This window comes from Mercenaria mercenaria, chromosome 1, assembly GCF_021730395.1.
Source record: "Mercenaria mercenaria strain notata chromosome 1, MADL_Memer_1, whole genome shotgun sequence".
NCBI lineage: Eukaryota > Metazoa > Mollusca > Bivalvia > Venerida > Veneridae > Mercenaria > Mercenaria mercenaria.
The window spans coordinates 35553029-35580683 of NC_069361.1; the positions used below are offsets into that span (position 1 = coordinate 35553029).

At 34.9% G+C, this 27655-nt stretch overlaps 1 protein-coding gene across 4 annotated transcripts; it reads left to right on the top strand.

Moving 5' to 3' along the window:
- Nucleotides 1–3338: 3338 nt before the first annotated feature.
- Nucleotides 3339–27443, top strand: LOC123542351 (uncharacterized). Of its 4 annotated transcripts, XM_053544138.1 has the most exons (4): nucleotides 3339–3413; nucleotides 16132–16296; nucleotides 17006–18203; nucleotides 26185–27443. In XM_053544138.1, the coding sequence occupies exons 3-4, from the start codon at nucleotides 17080–17082 to the stop codon at nucleotides 26198–26200; spliced, it is 1140 nt and encodes a 379-aa protein (XP_053400113.1). In that variant the 5' UTR covers nucleotides 3339–3413; nucleotides 16132–16296; nucleotides 17006–17079; the 3' UTR covers nucleotides 26201–27443. The 4 variants fall into 4 exon arrangements, with proteins under 4 accessions (XP_053400113.1, XP_045184106.2, XP_053400104.1 ...); XM_045328171.2 differs by lacking the exon at nucleotides 26185–27443 and having other exon boundaries at nucleotides 17006–18597; XM_053544129.1 differs by lacking the exon at nucleotides 26185–27443 and having other exon boundaries at nucleotides 3339–3376; nucleotides 17006–18597.
- Nucleotides 27444–27655: the final 212 nt, after the last annotated feature.

Here is a 27655-nt window from a genome sequence, read left to right on the forward strand (position 1 = left end):
CAATACTGCACATGTACCAGAAAAGGAAAAAGGCTGACATAATACATTTGAAGACATGAGTTACATGCGTACATTGAGTACATGCGTTTTTAGTGTTGAGGGTTTCCTTTTTATGTAAATTTATAGGACATTGTTTGTGTTTTACATACCATGCCGTCTGTTGCCATCGTGTTGATAGAGGATCACCTGGCATCTCTCTTGTCTTATCTTATCTTTTCGTACGTACGAGATGTAAATCTAAAAAAGAAGCAACAATATCCTCATTGTTAGCCGTAATGTTTAACTGAAACTCTATAGGACATATATTCTACTTCTACTTCTTCTGTGGGGTTACTCCCAACAATCGTTTACTGATTATAACTGGGAGATCGGAGGAAACAATTTGTTAAAATAACATATGTTACATGATAATGTAAACATAAAATGTAAGAACATACAATGTTAAAAATAAAAACGACATGATGGATGAGTGCATGAAAGTATTCAGACCGACAGTGAAGCTTGCTAGGCTTTCACTGGCCTTGATGTTGTAAGGCAAGTTGTTACAGTAACGAATAGTCCTGGGAAAGAAATAGTGTTTTTGTGTTTTACATGCCATGCCTTTTTGTTTCCATTACGTGTGTTAGAGATTCACCTGGTGGGGATTACTTTTATTTACACTGTCCCGTGTCTTTGGAACATGGTGGGGGTAAGAGTGAGGTTGGGTGCGCACCATAAACCGGTTTAAGCTCCCCAGTGGTGTTCTTGCCACTGACCGTTCCAAGGCGGTGCCCCACTGTGTTCCTTTGTTTGTTTGTTCGTTTTGTCCTAATGTGTTGGCTTTGTGTGTGCGCGCTTGTATGTGTGTGTGTGTTTGTGGTGTGCTAATGTGTTGGCTTTGTTTGTGCGCGCGTGTATGTGTGTTTGTGGTGTGCGCGTTTGCGTGCTGTGGGTTTCGTTTTGGGGAGACTGCGTTTTTGGTACGTGGCATTCCCTGTTTGATATTTGTCTTTGTTTTTTTTTTTTTGGAACATGGTGGGGGTAAGAGTGAGGTTGAGTGCGCACCATAAACCGGTTTAAGCTCCCCAGTGGTGTTTTTGCCACTGACCGTTCCAAGGCGGTGCCCCGCTGTGTTCCTTTGTTTGTTCGTTTTGTCCTCTTGTGTAGGCTTTGTGTGTGTGTGTGTGTGTGTGTGTGTGTGTGTGTGTGTGTGTGTGTGTGTTCCTTTGTTTGTTCGTTTTGTCCTCGTGTGTTGGCTTTGTGTGTGTGCACGTGTATGTGTGTGTGTGTTTGTGGTGTGCACGTCTGCGTGCTATAGGTTTCGTTTTGGGGAGGCTGCGGTTTTGGTACGTGGCATTCCCTGTTTAATATTTGTCTTTGTTTTTTTCGTATGGTATTGTGTTCGCGAAAAAGGAATAAGGTAGTTGAGATTTCTTGACTGAAGAAGTTGGTTGTGGTCTGCAAATACTAGGTTATTACTTATTTTATACATGATTTATGAAGCTTGTTTTCTTCTTTGTTCTAGTGTTTACCATTTGAGAGCTTCTAGCATAGATGTCACACTGCTAAATTTGGTAATAATCGTTTAAAACATATCTAGCTGCAGCCCTTTGCACCCGTTCAATTTCGTACGTTAAGGTTTTCTGCCATGGATGCCAAATTGTACTACAATACTCTAATTGAGGCCTGACATAATTTTTGTAGACTGTTTCTTCAGGATTTTGATCATTGCTCTGAACATTTCTTTTTATAAATTTAAGGATGTTTCTTGCTTTAGACGATGTATTTTCTATATTTTTTTCCATATATTTAAAGTCTTCACTGATGGTAACCCCAAGAACTTTTAGCTTTTTGTTTCTTTAAGTTCTGTGTATTGAAGTTTACAAGGAAATTTGACGATGTTTTTCTTTTTTGATATTCTTATAATCTCACATTTGTCAGTGTTGAATTCCATATACCATTGGTTTTCCCAGTCTTCTAATGTGTTAAGATCTTTAGGCAGTTTTTATGAGTCAGATGAGGAATCAATAGTTAAATAAGCAATAGTGTCATCTGCGAAGAGTCTTTTATTAAAAGAGGTTACGACCCAACTGTTTTGAGACATACCGCATGTTTAGTGTTCAACCCGTTTACAGTTGGACACTACGCTTCCCTCTTTAATTGTGTCTGACGGAAGAGGGGGACGATTCTATGATAAGCAGTTTTTAAATCTTACCAGGACTGAATTGTCTTGATATCTGTCCTCTGGCCTGTTTCGTCGGGCCCTTAAGAGTGTTTCTCTTGTTGCTCTGTCTTCTGAAAAGGCATTGAGTACATACGTTTTTGATTCTTAAGGTTTTTTTTTATATATTTATACACGAGCATTTTTGTGTTTTACATGACATGCCTTTTTGTTTCCATGACGTGTGTTAGAGATTCACCTGGAGGGGATTACTTTTATTTACACTGTCCCGTGTCTTTGGAACACGATGGGGGTAAGACTGAGGTTGGGTGCGCACTATAAACACCGGTTTAAGCTCCCCAGTGGTGTTTTTGCATCTGACCGTTCCAAGGCGGTGCCCCGCTGTGTTCCTTTGTTTGTTCGTTTTTGTCCTCGTGTGTTGGCTTCTGCGTGTTTGTGGCGTGCACGTCTGCGTGCTGTGGGTTTTGTTTTGGGGAGGCTGAGTTTTTAGTGTGTGGCATTCCCTGTTTGATATTTGTCTTTGTTTTTTTCTACTCTTAACTGAGTTGGGCAGGTCATTTATATATTGGCCACCTTAGGATCAGGATACGGATCATTCATGATTAATACACCGTCCAGACAGCAAAAAGTGATTTAAAGGTATTGATGATATCTGCCTGTGTATCTTGCGATACACTTAATATAAAAGCTCTTTCATAGCAATATAAAAACAAGTCTAGCTACGACAAGTCGCACACAATTAGTTCCCATGGGAACACTAATTATCGTTCAGAAAATTTTGGGGTTTTTTTGCTTACAAAAGTTTCAAATATTTCTGATTCATACTTATAGCCTCCATGATCAGCTATTTTCTTAAATTTCAAAGTGACTTAATTATCTTTTTCAATAGTGGTCCGATTTTAAAAATTCTTTCAGCATGAAAGGCTTGAGGATGGCTTTTATATAAAATTAACTTATTTCAGGCATTTCTTGCCCTTGACTACTAAAACAAAGCAGTATTTTCAGGTGCTCCAACATTTATTTATGTCAAATACACAGTTAATATTCATGAAAACACATGCAGTTAATTAAAATTTACCTTTATCAAAGAAGTATAAAATACATTTATTTTTTATAGCTCTTTGCCTTTATGTGCTCCTTTCCGGTGCTTCTCTAATGGGCTATTACGTATTCGTACGTCCAATCAAGCGCACCCGATGAGACTTTTTCGAGAAGGTGATAATTAATGATTTCATATGTATTTTGAGACAATGTAGGTAACTATGCAGCATTAATCGGCTGTATCCTTTGTTTTTTTTAAATTAAAATTTCGTTTTGATGTTCAATCCCTGAAATATGTGCCAAAAATCCAAGCACATCGTTTGATAGTGTTTTCGGATTACGCTTTGAATTCGGACAGCATATTTGTAACTGCATTTTTAGATGCTATATACTGTTTTTGAGCAGACGTTTACAAAGTTGCCAATTAGTGAGAATGTTCACCTTGATGATATCTAGGTCAAGTTCAAAACAGGGTCATGTACCTTCGAAAACTAGGTCAATAGTACAAATAGTAGAAAAACCTTGTGACCTCTCTAGAGGCCATATTTTTCGATGGATCTTCATGAAAATTGGTCAGAATTTTTATCTTGATGATATCTAGGTCAAGTTCAAAACTGGGTCACATGAGCCAGGGCACTCGTTTGGCCGTTTTTGGGGCCGATTCCCCTCTCAAAATAATATGTTTTTTTCCCCTTTCTCAGAAAAAAATTCCCCTCGAAAACACCCAAAAAAATTTGAAAGGAAACTCCCGAAAATGTACGTAATTACTCGTTGGCGAACCTTTTTGAGTACGAAACCAATATAAACATTCACGAGTCTTCTCCCCTTAATAGACTGTCCAATGAATTCTCTCGTAACAAAGCGGGTACGGATACATTCGGAATTTTCGGATATTGCCTTTGCCAAATAAAAATGTTGCATCATCAGAAACAGTACAGAAGAAAAATCACATCAAAAACCTCAGAAAGTTGTAAGAAAATCGACATTTTATTTAAACAGAAAAGTCTAGAAGCATTAAAAAACCCATCCTGTCCTACAACAAGCACTACAACCTCGCAAGATTCTAAAGAATCTACCATACATGTCAAGTTTCCCGGATCGTCCGGGAGTCTCACAGATTTTTTGTCCATTTCCCGGACATACGGAAATCAATTATTTCTCCCGGAAATCCAAAATTCCAAGATGATGGTTTCCTACATCAAACTTAATCCCTAATTACACACTGTGCGTGACGTAATTTATCACTCTACTGCGATATTGATAAGAGTTTAACAAGGTCACGCACTGATGACATTCTGCAAACCGGTGTGTACTGTGCTATTTTTAGATTGTGTTAATTGGCGGGTGGTGATACTGACATAATATTATGATAAGACAGGAACTTGTTTATTGAAGATTTTAAGTGTGAAAAGATACATTTAAGCCGACCTTTACTGGAGTGATGGCAGTCATTACCACTGATGGAGAAAACAACTAGAGATAGGTTATAACATTCTTTCAACACCTTTGATTTTCAATTAATTTTCATTTTGATGAGTAAAAAGCATTTTTCAGTATAGATTCTAAATGGTGAAATAGATTTATTTCCAATCAATGTTGGATTCTGTTCATTTGCAAAAAAATCTAAGACTGTAAAAAAAACTGCAGATTATTCACATTAAAGAAACTCGCCAGCATAAAATTTCATCCAAATTCCAATTCCTCTGCTCAAACCATACTGTAATAACTGAATAAAGTTACTATATATGTATATAATTTTTTTTTGGTTTACATTGCAGAATTTCTAAAATAAACTTTTCCAATCTTGCATTTTGCACAGTACCAGTAACTGTTAAAAGCTAAGGATGCTTACAAAAAGATACTGGTATATGGCAAAAAGTGCAGATCATGATCAGACTGCATGGACAATTTGCACTTGTCGCAAAGGTAGAATCAATCGTATTCAACAGGATTAAGGTTAACACGTTTAAAATGCAACTTAAGTACCTAAAAACATTGCCCAAGTCAGATCTTATCTGTTACACAGTTTTATATTCGACCAAAAATTTCCTAAAAAATGCGCCTCAAAAAAATCTCCTGGATTTTCATCAAATATCCTGGATTTTCAACTGAAATCTGGAAAATTGTCCATGGAACTTGACATGTATGATCTACGGAAGTCGTGCCCAGTTCAATCAGTCATGATAATTTCTGATAAACGCAAAGCTGTGTCATGCGAGCCTGAGTCCTGTTCTACTTCTTATTTCAGGTGTTTATATTCTCATGTTAGACCTTTCAAATTGTTTGTAGTTACTTTAACCTACTGAACTAAATGGTTTGTCTTCAGTTTGGCAAGTTGAAGTTCACAGATCAGTGGTAAAGAGTAATACTTAAGACAGTTTATAAATTATTTAACCATAAATAACTTTATTTTAAATGAAATTTTATTAAGAACTAAAATAAATGATAAATGACACTCAGCTTGAGAATGCCATTGGCCATTTTACTTCAGAGAGTAGAAAAATTGAAATATATGGTTGGATGTAACAGTCACCATGAGTTAAACATCATGTCAAAAGTTTTGATAAATGGAAGTTTAAGAAGAAATGAATATAGAAGAACAATATTTGCATAATTATTTGTTGGTATTTGTCAGAAAATATAGCTAAATGATAGAAAAGAGTGGTATTAATAAGTGTGAAAGTCACAACATACACATGGCTAAAAATTCCCCTTTTTGTCTTAAAACGACGAAAAATTCCCCTTCCTGAGGGTATGGGTACCTGTCCCCAAAAGTTGTCTAGTGCCCTGTGAGCTCAAAAACTTGGTCACTATGTCAAATAATAGAAAAAACGACGTCATACTCAAAACTTGGTCATGTGGGAACAGGTGAGCGATTCAGGACCATCATGGACCTCTTGTTCTGTTTTTGTATTTTTGATGTTTTGTTGTGCATTCTTTTCCACAGATTTCACATAGATATATGTATTCTGGCTTGGTATTGCAGCCTGCCCATTCACGCACTGCAGTACGTGAATCACGTACAAAATATCAAATGCACGCATAAAAATCACTTGTTGGGGGTACATGCACGCAGAGATTCGGAACTCCAGTTCAGCTGCCAAATCGCTGTTTATTTCATCGCGCACTTGCCAATTGTTTGGTATGGTCTAAAACGCAGATCTGGTCCACAAATGTTATAATTTCATTTCCATCACCGAATTCTTGGCGTAATTGTCAGCTGTATGGAGGGGTTTGGTAAATGTTTTAGTCGGACGTCACATGGGTCGTGTGCAAAAAAAGAATGGATACGAAACGCAAAAAGGCATTTTATCTTTCAGAAACTCAGCAAAAGGTTAACAGTATTTTATTTTTCGATATTTAACTGCAATTTTGATACACATTGCATATCTGTAATAGTTTGGGCATTTATTATTGATGGACGAATTTTACCAGTCTTCAGTTGACTGTATGTTATTTCGGACGAATCGTGTTCCGTTCACGAAATTGGGAATACATGAACCTTGCTGAAAACATATTTATATTTAGTATAATATAGGGAGGGGTCTTTTGATTCAGAATTTCCTATCTTAACTTTGGAAAAACATTTTACATTTGTAGCTCGACTATTCGAAGAATAGTCTGGCTATTCTACTCACCCTGGCGTCGGCGTCACACCTTGGTTAAGTTTTTGCATGCAAGTACATACAGCTATCATTTAAAGGCATATAGCTTTGAAACTTATTTATTCTTTTTCTAGGTCAATTACCAACCTCACTGGGTCAAGTTCCATAACTCTAACATATATTTTGAGCAAATTATGCCCCCTTTTGGACTTAGAAAATTCTGGTTAAAGTTTTACATGCAAGTTACTATCTCCAAAACTAATGCAGATATTGAATTGAAACTTCACATGTGTCTTCGGGGTTATAAAACTAGTTGATAGCACCAAGTCCCATAACTCTGACCTTCATTTTGGCCAAATTATGCCCCCTTTTGGACTTAAAAAATTCTGGTTAAAGTTTTGCGTGCAAGTACATACAGCTATTACTAAAAGGCGTATAGATTTGAAACTTATTTTTTCTTTTTCTATATCAATTACCTACCTCACTGGGTCAAGCCCCATAACTCTGACATGGAATTGGCCAAATTATGCCCCCTTTTGGACTTAGAAAATTCTGGTTAAAGTTTTACATGAAAGTAACTATCTCCAAAACTACTACAGATATTAAATTGAAACTTCACATGTGTCTTCGGGGTTATAAAACTAGTTGATAGCACCAAGTCCCATAACTCTGACATGTATTTTGGGCAAATTATGCCCCCTTTTGGACTTAGAAAATCCTGGTTAAAGTTTTGCGTGGAAGTACATACAGCTATTACCAAAAGGCATATAGCTTTGACCTTATTTATTCTTTTTCAAGGTCAATTACCAACCTCACTGGGTCAAGTTCCATAACTCTTAACATGTATTTTGAGCAAATTATGCCCCCTTTTGGACTTAGAAAATTCTGGTTAAAGTTTTACATGCAAGTTACTATCCCCAAAACTAATGCAGATATTGAATTGAAACTTAACATGTTTCTTCGGGGTTATAAAACTAGTTGATAACATCAAGTCCCATAACTCTGATATGTATTTTGGTCAAATTATGTCCCCTTTCGAACTTAAAACTCTTTTGATATTTAACATTTTGGGTAATAATTTCCTGCTTCTGTGACAATATTTCGAATAGTCGAGCTTGGCTGTCTTACGGACAGCTCTTGTTTCTTTTTCTAGATCAATTACCTACCTCACTGGGTCAAGTCCCATAATTCTGGCATGTATTTTGGCCAAATTATGCCCCCTTTTGGACTTAGAAAATTCTGGTTAAAGTTTTGCGTGCAAGTACATACAGCTATTACTAAAAGGCATATAGATTTGAAACTTATTTTTTCTTTTTCTTAGATCAATTACCTACCTCACTGGGTCAAGTCCCATAACTCTGACATGTATTTTGGCTAAAGTATGCCCCCTTTTGGACTTAGAAAATCCTGGTTAAAGTTTTACATGCAAGTAACTATCTCCAAAACTACTACAGATATTAAATTGAAACTTCACATGTGTCTTCGGGGTTATAAAACTAGTTGATAGCACCAAGTCCCATAACTCTGACTTGTATTTTGGGCAAATTATGCCCCCTTTTGGACTTAGAAAATCCTGGTTAAAGTTTTGCGTGCAAGTACATACAGCTATTACCTAAAGGCATATGGCTTTGAAACTTATTTATTCTTTTTCTAGGTCAATTACCAACCTCACTGGGTCAAGTTCCATAACTCTTAACATGTATTTTGAGCAAATTATGCCCCCTTTTGGACTTAGAAAATTCTGGTTAAAGTTTTACATGCAAGTTAAGTTACTATCCCCAAAACTAATGCAGATAATGAATTGAAACTTAACATGTTTCTTCGGGGTTATAAAACTAGTTGATAGCATCAAGTCCCATAACTCTGATATGTCCCCTTTTGAACTTGTAACTCTTTTGATATTTAACATTTTGGGTAATAATTTCCAGCTTCTGTGACAATATTTCGAATAGTCGAGCTTGGCTGTCTTACGGACAGCTCTTGTCTAAAATTATCTCATCTGTTATACCCCACCCACGAGGGTTCTGTATATATATAAAAAAACAACGTAGGATACAAATTTCAGTAGTTAAATAGAAAATTTTCAGATCTGCGATGTAGTGTACCCCCAAATTTTGAAGTGTACCCCTATTTTGCAAAAGCAGGGGGTACATGTACCCTCAACTTTAAAAATGAGTGGGCATGCTGTATTGTTTTTCCTTTCATAATCTTCTAATTTTGTAGCGAAATATATTGGTTCTGTCATTGTTGCAAATTAAGTCCTTCTGGTGATTTGGTTCTAAACTTTTTTATCCAAACTTCCTCGGTTCTTAGTCGTTTATTGACCACGTCCTGTTTGTTGGATGATTATGACGTCGATGGTGTTGACGTTATGACCCGCGCTATTAAAATGGCGGGAAACCGGTTTTACGTCGTTCTGCATTCTAATATCGGCGAGATGTCCATAGAATCTTTCCCTCAGTGTATTGCCTGTTTGGCCAACATACTGTAACTTACATATCTTACATGTAATTAAGTAAATCACGCTGACCGTTGTGCATGTATAATGTCCATTAATATTGAACGTTATAAAGAAGTTTAATCTTATTCAAGTGTTTGAAAATAAGCAGCATCAAAATTTAAAACAAACATAAAAAAAAAACAATCATGCTGTAGCAGACCTACAAAAAAAGTTATTGTAAAAAAAACCCCAGAAAGTCCTCTTTGTTAAATTGATCATTTTTGAGGCAAAAAAGGTCTTTAAACAAACAAAAATTTGTGTATATTTTAAGCATTAAATAAACTTATTTAAAAAAACAACAACTTAATTTATGAAATTTTATCATATTTTGATTATTTTTTTTCAAAAATACATTTTAAAAAGGGGGACGAAAAAGGGGGATGAAATGACCAATTTGAAATCGCCAAGGGGACGAAATGACCAAATTGGGGACGAGTTGACTGTAAATCTTATAAATAAAGTAGAAAGTGTCTAGCGGTTTGGTAACCAGATGCCTAGCCTGCATTCTAGCCATTTGGTAATCAATTTCATAATGAATAAGTAAAGATTTTATATAACTTTACCATTTATTTACTTAAGATATTAATACTTATCTGCAAACAACATTCTGTGCAAATACATACCACAGTATACTTTTAATCATCTCAAAAAAATTACTGTAGCCGATAAAGTGAAAGTTTGCCAAAATCAATAATGGAGAAATGAATGGAAGATGGTGATTGTGTCCTTTTCATCTTCTTGTTAAGGGAGCATTTAGTTACATATGTTAGTAAAAGTTTAGCAGTACTCTGCTATGCAGAGATGAAACTTGCACTATTTTAAACTGCAAAATAAATAACACCTGACCAAACACGTGTGCCATTTGCTTTAAAATAAATTTTAGATTTTAAATACTTTACATTCAGTATGGTCATAGATGTTGCATAGATGCTGCATGTATTTATTATCCCCCGACGAAAGTCGGAGGGATATAGTTTTGGCGTTGTCCGTCCATCCGGGCTAACGAATTGGTACTTGAGTTTCTAGCAGGTTAGGGTTTGGACTCTTTGTTTATATGACAGTAGCGTTAAAAAGTGTCCAAAAGGGGGTTTATGTGACTAATTTTTGGGTTTATGTGGCTAAAATTTAACATTGAAAAGTCACTTGAGTATCATACTGTGAGTACGTGCGTCCGTCCGTCCATCTGGATCCATATCTAGGAAATGGTTGGGAATATTTATATAAAACTTCATATACGTGTTCACCACTATGAGTTTTTGCGGCCCGCCAAGTTTCAGTCAGATTGTCCTAGTAACACCAGAGTTATGGCCCTTAGAAGTTTCTAGTATTAACTATATAGGGTACTATAAATATGGCAATTTCTGCATCATAACTTTTGATATATTTGACCTAGAACTATGAAACTTAAACAGACTTTAGATCACCATAATGTGGTTGTGTACACAATTTCGTTCCGATTTATTTTGTAAATTAAGAGTTATTGCCCTTTAATTGTATAAAAATCCACATGTTTGTACATAAGAAACTTACCATTTGGTAGAATTTCATTAAATTTTTTTCACACATGTGAAGTTGTGTACCCACACCTGGTCACCCCCTTACCTTGATCACACCCCCTCCGCCTGCCCCCCCCCCCACCCTAAAAAAAATAAATTATTCCTTATTTTAGATTTTTTTCAAACAAACATCATATACATGTTCACCACTATGAGGTTATGGGGCCCATCAAGTTTCAGTCAGATTGCCCAAGTAACACCAGAGTTATGGCGCTTAGAAGTTTCTAGTGTTAATATATAGGGTACTATAAATATGGCAATTTCTGCATCATAACTTTTGATATATTTGACCTAGAACTATGAAGCTTAAACAGAATTTAGAGCACTATAATGTGGTTGTGCACACACAATTTCATACGGATTTCTTTTGTAACTTCAGAGTTATTGCCCTTTAATTGTCTAAAAATCCACATATTTGTACATAACAAACTTTCACATGTCAAAAGGACCTAAGAAACAACATTGTTTATACAGCTCTTCGCTGTACGGTTTCTAGAACTACATGAAAACTTACCATTTGGCAGAATTTCATTAAATTTCTTTCATTTCTTTTCCCTGAACATTTATTATTAACATGTGAAGTTGTTCACCCACACCTGGTCACCCACTTGCCTTGGTCACACCCCTCCCCCTCCCAACCTAAAAAAATTTTTTTTTTATGCTCCCGGCATCTACTGATGCGGGAGGCATATAGTTATTATCCTGTCCGTCCGTTCGTTCATTCGTCCGTCCGTACGAGGTTAACCAGATGGGACCGTTTCGTCTTGCATCAATACCCCTTACTAGAATGACTTGATACTAATGCAGATGTAGCCTGTGACCATTCCTCATCTTCAGACATCACCTGACCTCAGTTTGACCTTGACCTTGAACTTGACCTCGTTTTGGACTTAGGTTGCTTTGTATCGGCAAGGATGCCACTGGGGGCATCAAGCATTAATTGAACGCAGCTTCTTGTTTTTCATGCCTTATTTTTAGGGATGGGAACGAATACTGAAATCAATATTCGAATATTCGGTTTGCCATATTCGAATATATTCGAATATTCGGTTAGTTTTAATGGAAGCTTTAAATTCTTATTAAGTGATTGGCATATATACAACGTATTCGTTTGTTTAAAGCGTGGATCATCGTAAATAAGGCCAAAAACTGTTTGTTTCGGGTAACCCGATCTTACATAGCAAAACCCGCCGATCCTAGCGTTTTATTTCACGATTCTGTCAGTATAATCATGAACATATTTAACTAATTCAGTGTTTTAGCTTCAAAATGATACAAAATATCAAAACGATTATAATTTAGACCGTCTCAATTTTATCTAAATATAGCAGGCCGCCCCATTTAAACATGTGACGCGCTGTTGTATTACCGCCGCCATTTTTAAAAATTTCAATAGTCGTGTAAAAATCGTCGTGTAAAAAGCAAGTAAGGCAGACTTAAACCTCCTTCAACATGAACTTATGCATCAATCATATGTTTTTCTTGATTTTATTATTAACTACTTCAATGTGTAATTCGAACACGGCCGATTACGGATGAAAACCGATTCTGCGGATGGTCTGAAACGTCGTACAAAATATTGTGAAAAGATCGACAATATCTACAAGTTTGGTATTGTTTTTGAAAAAAAATTCTACAACTTGTTACATAAAACAGGCGCCAATAAAAATGAACAAAAGATAAAAATATATCACATTTGCGCCTAATACAAACTGTTAATCCGTAGCGATGACCCCAGGTAATTATGCATTGCAATTTTCATGTTAATTGGACATCTTTTGACATGCATCTGACACATTGACGCCTGTTGCAAACTGTTAATCTGTAACGATGGCCCCTGCCAATTATGCATTGCTATTTTCTTGTTAATTGGACATCTTTTGATACGCGATAAACTAACATGACATGGTTTTATTAGCTCACCTGTCACAAAGTGACAAGGTGAGCTTTTGTGATCGCGCGGTGTCCGTCGTCCGTCGTCCGTGCCGTGCGTGCGTGCGTGCGTGCGTCAGTCCGTAAACTTTTGCTTGTGACCACTCTAGAGGTCACATTTTTCATGGGATCTTTATGAAAGTTGGTCAGAATGTTCAACTTGATGATATCTAGGTCAAGTTCGAAACTGGGTCACGTGCCGTCAAAAACTAGGTCAGTAGGTCTAAAAATAGAAAAACCTTGTGACCTCTCTAGAGGCCATATATTTCACAAGATCTTCATGAAAATTGGTCAGAACGTTCACCTTGATGATATCTAGGTCAAGTTCGAAACTGGGTCACGTGCCATCAAAAACTAGGTCAGTAGGTCAAATAATAGAAAAACCTTGTGACCTCTCTAAAGGCCATATTTTTCATGGGATCTGTATGAAAGTTGGTCTGAATGTTCATCTTGATGATATCTAGGTCAAGTTCGAAACAGGGTCACGTGCGGTCAAAAACTAGGTCAGTAGGTCTAAAAATAGAAAAACCTTGTGACCTCTCTAGAGGCCATATATTTCATGAGATCTTCATGAAAATTGGTCAGAATGTTCACCTTGATGATATCTAGGTCAAGTTCGAAAGTGGGTCACGTGCCTCAAAAACTAGGTCAGTAGGTCAAATAATAAGAAAAACCTTGTGACCTCTCTAGAGGCCATATTTTTCATGGGATCTGTATGAAAGTTGGTCTGAATGTTCATCTTGATGATATCTAGGTCAAGTTCGAAAGTGGGTCACGTGCCGTCAAAAACTAGGGCAGTAGGTCAAATAATAGAAAAACTTTGTGACCTCTCTAAAGGCCATATTTTTCATGGGATCTGTATGAAAGTTGGTCAGAATGTTCATCTTGATGATATCTAGGTCAAGTTCGAAACTGGGTCATGTGCGGTCAAAAACTAGGTCAGTAGGTCTAAAAATAGAAAAACCTTGTGACCTCTCTAGAGGCCATATATATCATGAGATCTTCATGAAAATTGGTCAGAATGTTCACCTTGATGATATCTAGGTCAAGTTTGAAAGTGGGTCACGTGCCATCAAAAACTAGGTCAGTAGGTCAAATAATAGAAAAACCTTGTGACCTCTCTAAAGGCCATATTTTTCATGGGATCTGTATGAAAGTTGGTCTGAATGTTCATCTTGATGATATCTAGGTCAAGTTCGAAAGTGGGTCACGTGCCGTCAAAAACTAGGTCAGTAGGTCAAATAATAGAAAAACCTTGTGACCTCTCTAAAGGCCATATTTTTCATGGGATCTATATGAAAGTTGGTCTGAATGTTCATCTTGATGATATCTAGGTCAAGTTCGAAACAGGGTCATGTGCGGTCAAAAACTAGGTCAGTAGGTCTAAAAATAGAAAAACCTTGTGACCTCTCTAGAGGCCATACTTGTGAATGGATCTCCATAAAAATTGGTCAGAATGTTCATCTTGATGATATCTAAGTCAAGTTCGAAAGTGGGTCACGTGCCATCAAAAAGTAGGTCAGTAGGTCAAATAATGAAAAAACGTGACCTCTCTAGAGGCCATATTTTTCATGGGATCTGTATGAAAGTTGGTCTGAATGTTTATCTTGATGATATATAGGTCAAGTTTGAAACTGGGTCAACTGCGATCAAAAACTAGGTCAGTAGGTCTTGAAATAGAAAAACCTTGTGACCTCTCTAGAGGCCATACCCTTGAATGGATCTTCATGAAAATTGGTCAGAATGTTCACCTTGATGATATCTAGGTCAAGGTTGAAACTGGGTCACGTGCCGTAAAAAACTAGGGCAGTAGGTCAAATAATAAAAAAACCTTGTGACCTCTCTAGAGGCCATACCTTTCATGGGATCTGTATGAAAGTTGGTCTGAATGGTCATCTTGATGATATCTAGGTCAGGTTTGAAACTGGGTCAACTGCGGTCAAAAGTAGGTCAGTAGGTCTAAAATTAGAAAAATCTTTTGACCTCTCTAGAGGCCATATTTTTCAATGGATCTTCATGAAAATTGATCTGAATGTTCACCTTGATGATATCTAGGTCAGTTTCGAAACTGGGTCACGTGCGGTCAAAAACTAGGCCAGTAGGTATAAAAATAGAAAAACCTTGTGACCTCTCTAGAGGCCATATTTTTCATGAGATCTTCATGAAAATTAGTGATAATGTTCACCTTGATATCTAGGTAAAGTTCAAAACAGGGTCACATACCTTTGAAAACTAGGTCAATAGGTCAAATAGTAGAAAAACCTTGTGACCTCTCTAGAGACCATATTTTTCAATGGATCTTCCTGAAAATTGGTCAGAATTTTTATCTTGATAATATCTAGGTCAGGTTCAAAACTGGGTCACATGAGCTCAAAAACTAGGTCACTATGTCAAATAATAGAAAAAACGACGTCATACTCAAAACTGGGTCATGTGGGAAGAGGTGAGCGATTCAGGACCATCATGGTCCTCTTGTTCTGTAGAATTAGCATGCTCATATTGCCCAAAATCAATGATACTTATTTTGAAAAAAATAATTACAATAATTTACGAATATTCGAATTTGATTTTCATATTCGAATATTCGACCGATTTTCGAATATTCGAATATTCGTTCCCATCCCTACTTATTTTAGATTTTTTTCAAACCTTCCATGAATATCTATCAACATACAAGTTGTACCATTCACCCACCTCGCATTTCAATTAACTGCATTTAATTTTAAAAGCTAAGCTTATTACAGTTAAGCATATCCCATTCAAAATAAATTCTTTAGTCAGGATTCAAGTATCATACATTTATTATGTACTCTTTAATTAAACATTTGTTTTCTGTTAAATTGATTTTGACTAATGAAATTATTTGCTTCTTATTAACATCCTTAATTTTTTGCCGGATATATTTTTTTGCCATTTCTCACCACAAACCCTTACGGCGGGGGATACCAATTTATCGAATTTGCTTGTTTACAATGTAATAGGGTCATCAGGCCAAAGGTTCAGTTTCAAGGTCACAGTGGCATAGGAACTGGAAGCAATTTCTGATCACTAACTGCATAACACTTAGACATACTGGAGTCAAACCTCTTCAGCACTAAAGCAAGAGGCTTGAATTGACTGAGGCTAATGAAGCAGAAAAAATAACCAAGGCAAATGCCTTGTTTGTCTCAAAAGTCACTATGGCCATTTTCTTCCAATGAATTTTTGTGGTCATCAAATGACCTGTATTGTTTTGAGAGTCAGAAGGTCAAGGTCAAAGCTCAGTTGAGGCTATTGTGAGAGTACCGGTATATGTGTTTTTACAAACGGCTCTATTCATTTTTCTTTTTCCTTCAGCAGAGACATGCCTATCAGTACTTTTATGAGGAATTTAGAGAATTAAGAAGAGTTCCAGTCTTCAGCATAACAGAAGTTCCTAGACTTGTCATGGGTTTGAATTTTTATTCAGCAGTCTTACAGCTATCTCAAACTTGAAAGATGTTGTGACGCATTGTGTCAAAAGTAAGTTATTGTTAAGAATCTATGTTAGTGATAAAAAATGAAGTAAAGTGACTGAAGTTTTAGTTTGTCTTGGATCATAACAGAATCTTAAAGTATTGAAATTAATATCTAGTTTGTAGTCTTCATAACCTTGAATGCGGAGACCAGTCTCAGATTTGGGTCAAAATGCAAACTTACCATTGGATAATTCCAAAATTGTTCTTGAAAACATCCAATCAGTTGCTGGAGATTTTAGGCTGGTTTCTGAACAGAGATTTATAAACTTGGATCCAGGTGTGATTTGAGGTGCTCTCTTTGCTCTAGCATGGTTTGAACCTACAGCAACTGTGCTTAATGGTAGACTGAATTAGAAAAAGAGTAGACAAAAAGGAAAACTGAAAATTGACAAAGTTTGGTCAGAAAAGCTCCAGATATTGAAAATTTACTCGAGTGTTGTCCAGAGGGAAATTAATTAAGGATTTCTTGTGGCAGTGTCTTCATTTAATTTCGGGTTTGAAATTGTATAACATTGTTTAAACAGAAATTATTGAAAAAAGTATATTTACTGTAAAATCATCAATATTTACGTGGGAATAATTTTGGACAAAAAAACAACTAAATTTCATGCCCGCAAAAATTAAATGATTTCACAGTAGCTGAAAAAATTGGTTGTTTTTGTTGTCCACAGTAGAAATGCAGTACATTGATAAAATATTCTGACTCTTAACAGGTCTCCTTTTCGCTGCTTGGTATGCTGCAGGGATGTTTCGAAATAGTTCATGTGCTACCAGGTAAATTTCGAAAATGGGTAATGCAAACTTCAGTACTAGATGCTTACAGAAACGTGGACTGAATATCCTGATAAAGTTCCTTCTTCTGACGGTAGGAGCGTCAATGATGTTTACTTTTATGGCACACCATGTAGTCTACAGACCATCGTCAGCTGTCAGCAGACTCGGTCCAGCTTTTATGCTTATAAATAAAGCGGGGAATTCCCATTTAGATTATTTCGAGGAGTTTGCAGAATCACCTGATGAGGAAAAAATAGTTCTGATGAATAAAATGAGAGAATCGATGAAATCATTCATGCACAGATGCACAAAGAAGAAAGCATATTGCAAAAAGTTCCCGGAACAGCAGCACATTCTGACGTTGTTCACGACCTGGGTGTACGAAAAAGAGAAATTTCATATCAATAATAAAACATTGTTTAATTGGAGGACACTGCCGAACGTGAATTTAGTAGTGTTTACAAATTCGACTGGAGTAAAGTATTACAGTGCAGAAGCAGGATTTCAGGTTTTACCTATCATAGAGGAGGCTTCCGGTGCACCAGTTTTACCAGCGATGTTTGGTGCTGTAATGAAGAAATTTCAGAGTGAATTTTATGGCTTTGCCAATGGTGATATCCTCTTCACAAAAACACTAGTAGATACACTGGAACATGTGCTTTGCAGTCTGGGTCAGATTAGAAGACAGAATGGCATACTGATTGTTGGAAGGAGAGTTAACGTTCCAGCTAGACTTGTTACTGATAAGATAGCCATGTCATGGAAACAGCTTGACCGCATTTCGCACAGTGGCTCCCTTTTCCAGTCTGACGCTGAAGACTATTTTATCACAGATAAATCATATCCATGGCACAAATTCCTACCAGTGGCTATTGGAAGACGTGCGTATGATAATTGGGTTGTAGCTTTCTCGAGATATCATAATATCACAGTTATCGATGCTTCCGAGTCTATCCAGTGTCTCCATCAAACACTAGAATCCAGGGGTAATTTTGAGGGGCTCGAGAAAGGGCGGTACAATATTGAACTTATTGACCAACTCAGGCTGCCATTCTCTCCCTACAGTTGGGGAAGAACACTTTGTGCAGGGATGAAGTCTTGGACCAATCTATGTGGAGAAATTGTACTATCAGAAAGGTATAGACTAGTTAGTACATGTACATCTTATTACACATTCCACAAAATATATAAACTGCTAGGCCTAATTAGATAGAGTGTTGTGTCTACAGTAAAACACAAGTCTATGTGCGTCTGTTAATTTGTTTCGTTATTGAGGTCTTTGTATGTGATAAAAATAAGGAGCACTGGATCAAAGAATAAAAAACTCTCTGTATTATATTTATCATGTATGTCATATCTAAATTAGCTGTGTCCGAACTTATTACACAATTTCATTTGTACAATGTACTTCAAAGTTCAAAGTTAAATTTGGAATGTTTTAGCAAATACAGGAGTGTAAGATGTAAGATAGCATTTTTAAGAGGCTGTTTGAGAATACTTGGTTTTGATTCACTCTTACACTAGATAAATGTACCCGTTTTATCTGTTTTTAGTCTGATCAGGTCATTGAAGAATTTTCTAAAATTGCCATATAAATATACATTTCATGCATTATTTCCAAATGGAAATCAAATTCATTTGCTCTTGAAAAAGAAATTTATATTTGTTAGATATTAGATATATAAAGATATTAAATTAATTAAGAAATTTTCAGATATTGTGAATATATTTTTGTAAAAATTTTATTGAACATTCCATTTTTTTTTACCACTGGCCCAAAAACATAAAACTAAGTTTTTAGACCAGTCTCAACCAGCATCTGATTGGTTGTTAAATCAGATCAAATTTGAAATTGACCAATGGCAAGGCTGCACACAGAGACTGGTCTCCTAACTCAGTTTTATCAGCTTGGACCTGGTGTTTTAAAACATATACAGCTGTGATCAATACTCATATTGTTAATCATTCCAATTTTTATCAAGAGATATATTTATTTTAATAACTTTTTATATTGATGGTAATCGTTTATTTTTTACTGTTTAGATTTAATCTATTGTTGTTTCTAAAACATTACCAGTATGTGCAAACATTTTTATGGAGATGTATAACAGAAATAGTAAAAAACATTCTGTGATAGATAGAAGTATTGAAATTTTGAACACTTAATATTTTCAAGGATCTTTATATTGTAATGTATAAATGAGCCGTGCCATGAGAAAACCAACATAGTGGCTTTGCGACCAGCATGGATCCAGACCAGCCTGCGCATCCGCGCAGTCTGGTCAGGATCCATGCTGTTCGCTAACAGTTTCTCCATTTCCAATAGGCTTTAAAAGCGAACAGCATGGGGCCTGACCAGACTGCGCAGATGCGCAGGCTGGTCTGGATCCATGCTGGTCGCACACCCACTATGTTGGTTTTCCCGTGGCACGGCTCAAATATGGAATGTGGGAAAGCCTCAAAGTGAGTTTGAGGAAATCAGGTTTTACATTTTATTTAATGATTGTTGGGTGTCCATTGTTAGTCCTCGGTTGTCCATGTTTTCTTGAAAGAACATTTCCTAAATCACTTTGCCAATTTCAGTCAAACTTCACAGGAATGTTCTTTGAGTGAAACGCTTACAGATTACTTCAAATCTAAGTCATCTGAATTCTTATTGCCACGGCAACTGAAAGGAAAAAAATCTTCCCAGATAATGCTGGCTCAATTTTAAAGTATTTTCACAGAAATGTTCCTTTTGGGACCCTCTATCAAATTCATTCAAATCATTCTGTTTCTATAAAAAAAAAACATGGCCACCATTAAAAATCTTCTTCTCTAAAATCTTCTTGTTAGAAAACACTGGCAGTATTTCAGAATAATGTCACAGAATATTTTCCTTCCATGACTGTCAACCAAAACTATCCCAGCAAGCTGTACAATGCAGGTGAGCAATCTAAGGCCATTATGATTTTCTTGTTGAAAATTTATTTTGACAAATTGTTTCACAACTAAGAAAATATAAAAGAGAATGAGGTATGTGGAACACACAGACAAGATGGGTCAGGTTTCAATAATTTTATTATAATACCGACGTTTCAACTATACAGTAGTCTTACTCAGGGTACAGATTTGAAAAATCAGTTGACTGAAGTATAATTTCTGCGGTTTTTAACTTAAGAAAATGTAAAAGTTTGGAATAGACTATGCACTATTGTTGTCCGTGAATGTCATTTCCATTGCATTTAGAATTATGATATGGTTTATTTATGGCAAGTTGTTTCAGGGAGTCAGGTGTATGTAAAGATAAGTTACATGTATATATCAATGTATTTTTATGCTAAACATGATTTTTTGGTGCTATATGCAAATAACTAGTCAAGAGAAAACATTTAGTCAGATTTTTAATTAGTATTAATTTTTTATGTACTCTTTACATGACTGATTGTTACATGTACTTTTTAAAAGTTTATAATTCTTTGTTTTATTATTCATCACCCTGGGTCTAGTTGTTTGAATCTTTAACCAGCTGTTAAACTAATCTCAGGTTAAGATTTGATTCAAAATATTAGTCTAGTCGGGAAACACTAGTATGATGTTCTGATTTTACTGCAAAGACTTCTAATTGTTCATAATTCTTTACTCATACATTTGTTTTTTTTTTGTAAGTTTTCTAAAATGTCGAAATATAACCCTAAACTTTAATCAACCATTAGCTTAATCGCCGTTAAAAGTTTCGAACAACTGGGTCCAGGTGCGAAATGCAGTTAACTGCTTCTTGATAATAATGCTGTTAACCCCGTTTTGTGCTATGGTGATTTTATGAGATAATTTTAAACTAAAAGTATAATTATTGGTCAATTTGGCATTATAAATTTAGCAGTCATATATTTGTAAAATGGTGTATCATGATTAGTGAACTAGAAGGTTGTTTCTTTTAAGCTAATTGGTGAAATATTGAAAAATCTGTAAAATGATGAAATTATCTCCCTTGCAAAGTGTTCTTCAATTACTTCTCTTCGTTGTCTTTTGACGTACACAGTAGCCATGAACGGAGAAAATATATACATACTGAATGCCTTTATATCTGATGAAGAATACCTTTTCAGAACAGACAATAATGGTTATTATATATATGTATTGTTTCTGTCATTTATGACTTTACTTAAAAGAAAATTGTAGTTTCACATTTTCATTTAATCATGATTTTTGTTTTCATGATAAACAGTATCCAGATTGTGAAATTCTTAGTCCAGTTAATATGTATACAGGCATTTAAGCTTTCCCTTAGTTGTTTTAATTTCTCATGTTTTTATATACTGACTCGCCAACATTCCACGTCACTGGGCAGTAGTGGCCATTGTTATATAGCGTATGCTTAGTGTTACATCTGGACTTTATCGTAAATGGTAAAGTATTGGTCTTACTTGAATCTGTAAGCATGTAATAAACAGAAAATTTATTTGTTTTCACAAGTTAGCATAAAATGAAACAAAAAATTGTTTGGTTTCAAAGAAAATCAAAATACATGCATGTTGTCATGCATCTGTCATTGATGCATGAGACTTTTCTGATATTTTCACTGATGCTTTGCATTCATGTAAATATTGAATTGTCTCCCTTGTTGATGACAATATGTTTTCACAGATACAAACAGAAGTAAAAATCCTGAATGTTTTATTGTTTGTGAAAGAAAAGGTTATGTTGTTGTTTGAAAACTTAAAGATTGTATTGTAATTTGTGAACTAAAATGTTTTATTATTTGCAAGCAGAAAGGTTGTGTTACTTTTGGTGAACTAAAGGGTTGTTTTATTGTCTGTGAATATAAAAGGTTGTTTTATTGTCTGTGAATATAAAAGGTTGTTTTATTGTTTATGAACTTAAAGGTTGTATTACAATTTGTGAACTAAAATGTCATTTTATTGTTTTTAAACAAAATGGCTGAATAACTTCTCTTTTTTTGTGAATTAAGTGCCTTATTATGCAGATGTGCAAGGGAATGTAGCAAAAGTATAGGAGAATATACATTGTTGTGTTAAAGATCTGCTACTGAAAGATATACTCAGACTTTTTTTCATTACATTGTATTTGAGGTGATTTTTTGCAAATTTTGTTTGTTTCATATATCATTGCATTTGTCATAAAACAGTTTAATCATGTTTAGATATACCTGTATTATTTTTCAACAATCTCCCTGCAGCAATTACACCCCCAAGCAGTTCATCAATCACTGTTGTCACAAATTGGTCGTTGCAAAGAAATAGGCTTTTGTTTTTAATTCAAATTCATTTTTAGTGCCATCATATAAGATTATTATCGCTCTGGGATATCATCAAAATAATGTTAGTTACTGACATCGAATAACAAAAACATCAATTTACTTAAATTCTGTTTAAATGCTGTTCTGGCAGATGTCTCTTTACTGATAGGCGGCTATTGTGATGGAAATTGAAGTATCTGCTGTAATATCAGACTGTAATAAAAATTTGCAAGGTTAAGATTTCAGTGAGTACAAGTGTATAGTTGCGTATTCAGTATCTGTATGCCATTTTTTGGTTTGGTCTATAACTTTAAAATGCATAGAAGGATTTTCAGATAACTTTGTACAAACTTTCATCATAATGAGATAAGTAACATAAATTTTTTTAATAATTTTAAAGATGAAATGAATATGAAGATACAGTTATTTTAGTATTGCAGACCATGGTTTATTGTCAGAGTGCCAGTACAGGACTTGCACTTCTGTATCTAACAATAACATGGTAGCGGAAGACAAATTTCTGATTTATTTAAATTTTTTCTAGATGGATTAATATAAGATGTTATATATGTTTTGTTGCCATATGTAATGACTTGCTGCCTTATATTTTGAATGTTGATGTTCCTATTTTGTTAAAACAATTAAATTGTTAACAACAGCCATGCTGTAGATTTTGAAATACTCTATATTATTTGTTGTTGATACTGTGATAAAGTGAAAAAAGCTGTTGATTGTAGCAATACTCTGTACATTACATTTAACATGTTCATTTCATATGACTTGAAAAAGCTGACTTGTTATATGGAATGTTGTAAACATGTGAGATACATAGCAGATCAGCTCAGTATGTCTTTCAAGAAAAATATAATTCAGATTCTTTTGATACATATTGTTTGTATATTTTATATTGATATTACTATATTAATGATACACATATCAATTCAAAATACATATCTTTTTTTTTACAAATTATATTTCGAGAAGAGGCAGTTACTGTTTGAATATAGGTAATATGATGGTTTAACCAAAAATTTACTTGTTCACTTATAGTGAGAAAATGAATAATTGTATGCCCATGAATTCTGGGCTTGCTCCCTAATTACCCTCCTTCACCTTTTAACCCTTACCCTTCTAAATGTCTGTCATGTCCATCTTCCAATTTGGACAGTACCATTAACTGTTATAAGGGGTGTTTACCAAAAAGATACTGGCTGAATAGCGAACAGTGCAGATCTATACTTGTCGCAAAGGCAGAATCAGTCGTGTCCAGCATGATAAGGGTTAAAAGGAAAATAAATACTTACATATATATTTATATTTAATCAAGATAACTTCAAAATATCAAAAATAGGATATTAAAAAAAATCAAATGATGACTAAAAGCAGCAGGATTTAAGTAGAGACTGATGCAAAATCTACAAAATTCATCCACGACAAATATTGGTGATTTTACAGTACATTATATTTAAAAAGAAATAAAGCAAAAAGCTTTTTACTGAGTAAACAGATCAAAATGTAGTGTGTTTTCAGTTTGGAAGTTATCAGGAATAATTAAGATAAAATGTGAGTAGTGTTTTTTGATTAGATACTTTATTTGAATGGTGCTGGAATGTGTTCATTGTTGTATTATAACTTATGTAGTGTTAGTTTACAATATTGTCTTGTAAAGACTTTAGGCTATTATATACTATTTATAGAACATGTAATTTGATATTAGTTGTGTTCACACTAAGTAAATTTTTTTCTCAAAATTATATACAGTGAAACACCGCTCGCTCGAGCATCGATGACTCGAGCACCCGGGCTCGCTCGAGCAATTCATGTGGTCCCGGCCGATTTCCTTCTATTTTCTATGTGAAAATACCATGGCTGGGTCGAGCATCGATAACTCAATCGCTCGAGCATGACACCTGGTCCCTGTGTATTAATTTACTCTTTGTTGCTTACGGCAAACTCGAGCAGAGTTGTCAAAATTTTTCACACCTTCGGCGGTCAGAATGTATCAGTTAATTTAAAATTTTCGCACGTCGTGAGAAATCCTTGGTCTATTCCCCGACTATTTTAAATGTTTGTTTGTCGGTATATTTGATCTGATAATGAGATTAATTATTGATGAAAGGTGGAAGAAAAATTTTATTGATCAAAATTGTTATTAATTATTACTTTTTTCTGCGGGATCGAGAAGATAATTATAATATCCTAATATTTTAATCAACAGTTGATTGCATGCAAATAAAGGAAATAAGATAGCCTTTTCATAAAATTGAGACGACAATTATGAGATCTTAATTTGGAGAAGAAAATTTCAAATTCGATTGCTGTATTTCAAAAAAAAAAATTAATAAGTAAAAAAATAAAATGTCTTAGCTATTTCTTCAAATGTGCCGTAAATAACGTTTGTCATACGTTTTTTGAAAATGTCACGAGTGTGTTATTATAACGCATCACCGTTTCCTCTGCAAATGGTCTCGATGACAAGGACGGATTACACCAAACCGGAAGTGACTACTCAGTGTTACATGTGAAGTAGTCCAAAATGTAGTTCCATGCTATGGATGAAATCTGGTATAATGAGTGACATGAGGAGGTGACAGTTAAATTTTTGGCTTATGTTTATTGCTTATAGTATTGAGAATAGATCTAGACCATTTTCATTGTAAATTTCTTGGAATAAGTTTTATTCTTTGCGAAAAATGTCTACCTACGCGTAACTGCTAAACAGCTGTTTTCATGGGGGCATTTTTAGAGGGTGATGTTTCTCAGAACAGATTATTTTTCTTATATTCAACATAACATGTCAATATTTTTCTATTTTTGATAAGAAGACATGTTATACTAAATGACCATATATGGTTTTCATATCATTGAAATGCTCTAAAGTGCTGAAAATGAGGTCTGAATGTTTTGTTATTAATATGAAATAAATAAGGACTTGAATTGGTAGAGTGTAACCACAATTAGTAAAACAAACTTCAATTTTCTTCGTACTTTGGCCAATGTTTGGGTCGCTCGAAACCATGGATAACTCGAGCATTTTGCTCATCCCCTTGCGACCTCGAGCGAGCGGTGTTTCACTGTACATGTATAAACTGTTTTATATTTTAACAGAGATTTTTATTGATATGTTATTGGTACAGAAAAATGAAGTTGTATATTTTTCGCTGCATTCATACATATACTCAAATTTACTGGTGCTAATAGTTTATGGTCACTACGAGTATTTGTCATTTTATTTTTTCATTTTAAGTGGGTAAATAATCACTAAATATGGATGAATATTTACTACACATGTACTTATGGTCCTAATGAAACTGATTTATGTATGAGCCATGCCATGGGAAAACCAACATAGTGGCTTTGCGACCAGCATGGATCCAGACCAGCCTGCGCATCCGCGCAGTCTGGTCAGGATCCATGCTGTTCACTAACAGTTTCTCCAATTCCAATAGGCTTTAAAAGTGAACAGCATGGAACCTGACCAGACTGCGTGGATGCGCAGGCTGGTCTGGATCCATGCTGGTCGCAAACCCACTATGTTGGTTTTCTCATGGCATGGCTCATATATATTTTACGTAGTAATTTTAAATCTTTGAATCAGCATGTGCCGTTTGAGGTTGATATGTCTGCTGAGTCTTGCCATATGCAAATATATACTGGTGTAGGGACTTATTTTACATGAACTGTATTTAATAGTAGCTAGATTTGATTTATTTTGGTTTAGTTACAGTAGGTTAAGAGTGCACAGCTACTTTTCTTTTGATTACCAGTAGTATGGGAGTCCTCTTGTTTTAAAGAAGAGGTCTTACTATGTTTTGGTAAAAAATATGAGTTTATATAATATTTTAAAACTCAACCTTCTGAACTTTTTTTCCGTTTTAGCATTGTGACAACATGATCTTGCTTGCGATGATTCCCAATGAGAGTGACATGATGTGCGTAAAAGTGCTAAAGTTTAGTAAAAACAATTGAAAAAAAATTACATACATATTATTATTTATCTGCAAAATGAAATTTTATTATGTCAGTGTACCGGTACTGATGATAAACCCGGACAGATGATAAAGTCGACCACCTGGAATTATATACGATTGCAGTCGGTTATTTATATAATTGAACACACCATCTAATAGCAACCACTTAAAACACCAACTGGTGTAAACAAAAACAAAATTGGTAAATATTCCGTATAAATAAATGACTTACATTTATCTGTATAACAAAATATTTATCCAAAATTACTGGGGAAGAGGGTGCTTTTTTACGCATGCTCTCTGTCAACACATAAAGGCCTGACATTGGGTCACTTTTCATTATTTGATCCAGAATGACTGTTGCAGCATTTTTGGTAAAGTTTCAATATAATATTATGAGGAAAATTTCGTAAATGACAAAGTGGTCGAATTTATCATCAGTCAATGTTCGTACAGTCCCCATTATACATACCGCTTTCAGGGCCTCACTTCATGTGAGTTTACTTACTAAATATAAAATTTGAATTATGTAAAGTTTTCAGCAAATGTTAAGCTTTATTTTGATACGAACCATTGATTACAATTTGCAGAAATAAAAAAGTTACAGGTAAAACACCTCATTTTCTGTTCGGGTTTATCATCAGTACCAGTATTGAAAATAGCTGTGTATGTTGATGGGAACTTGCACATATGATATGCAAAACTAGAACATTTTAGAGTTTGACAACGGAGTAGCAGTATCTAAATTACTATTAGAGATGACAGTCAATGCTTATGTTAAATTTAAAAAATGTAAATTAATGCTTTATCTTTTTTACAAGATAATTTTATTTTAGAATATCTAGTCAGAATTGCTTGCACTCCTGTCATATCAAAACTGACACACATTTGGTCAGACTTTTTTTAATATTTTTATGTAGCATCAAAATCAAAGGCTTTGTTTCTTGTTGTGCAAATATAATAGTTGAGATTTATAGTATTTCATATTTTTACAGCATTATGCATTTAACAATGAATCTCCAGTTACAAACAAATACTTTTATAGGGTATGCAATAAAGAATGAAAATATTCATTTCCTTTTTAACTAGTCCGAAATTTTATTGGATAAAATTTTCGCTGTTGCCTAAAATTGTTGTAATTGTTCATAATAAAGATTCAAAAAAGTATTTGAATCATCTCATTTGTTATATCTCCATTTCTTACACTGAACACTTGGATTTTTTGCCAGTCTGTAGGCCATGGTCATAGTTTCTATTCTGTCTAAACAGCTGATCACATTTATTGACATGCTGAGGCCTGATAGGGGTAGCCGAGTTCGGAGTTCTAATATGTATAGATCTAAGTAGGCCAAAGCCAATCACAATGATATTTACACTGG

Bases quoted from the DNA above. Each gene is read 5' to 3' on its own strand.
- LOC123542351 (XM_045328171.2), top strand. From the start codon at position 17,080: ATGGGTAATGCAAACTTCAGTACTAGATGCTTACAGAAACGTGGACTG.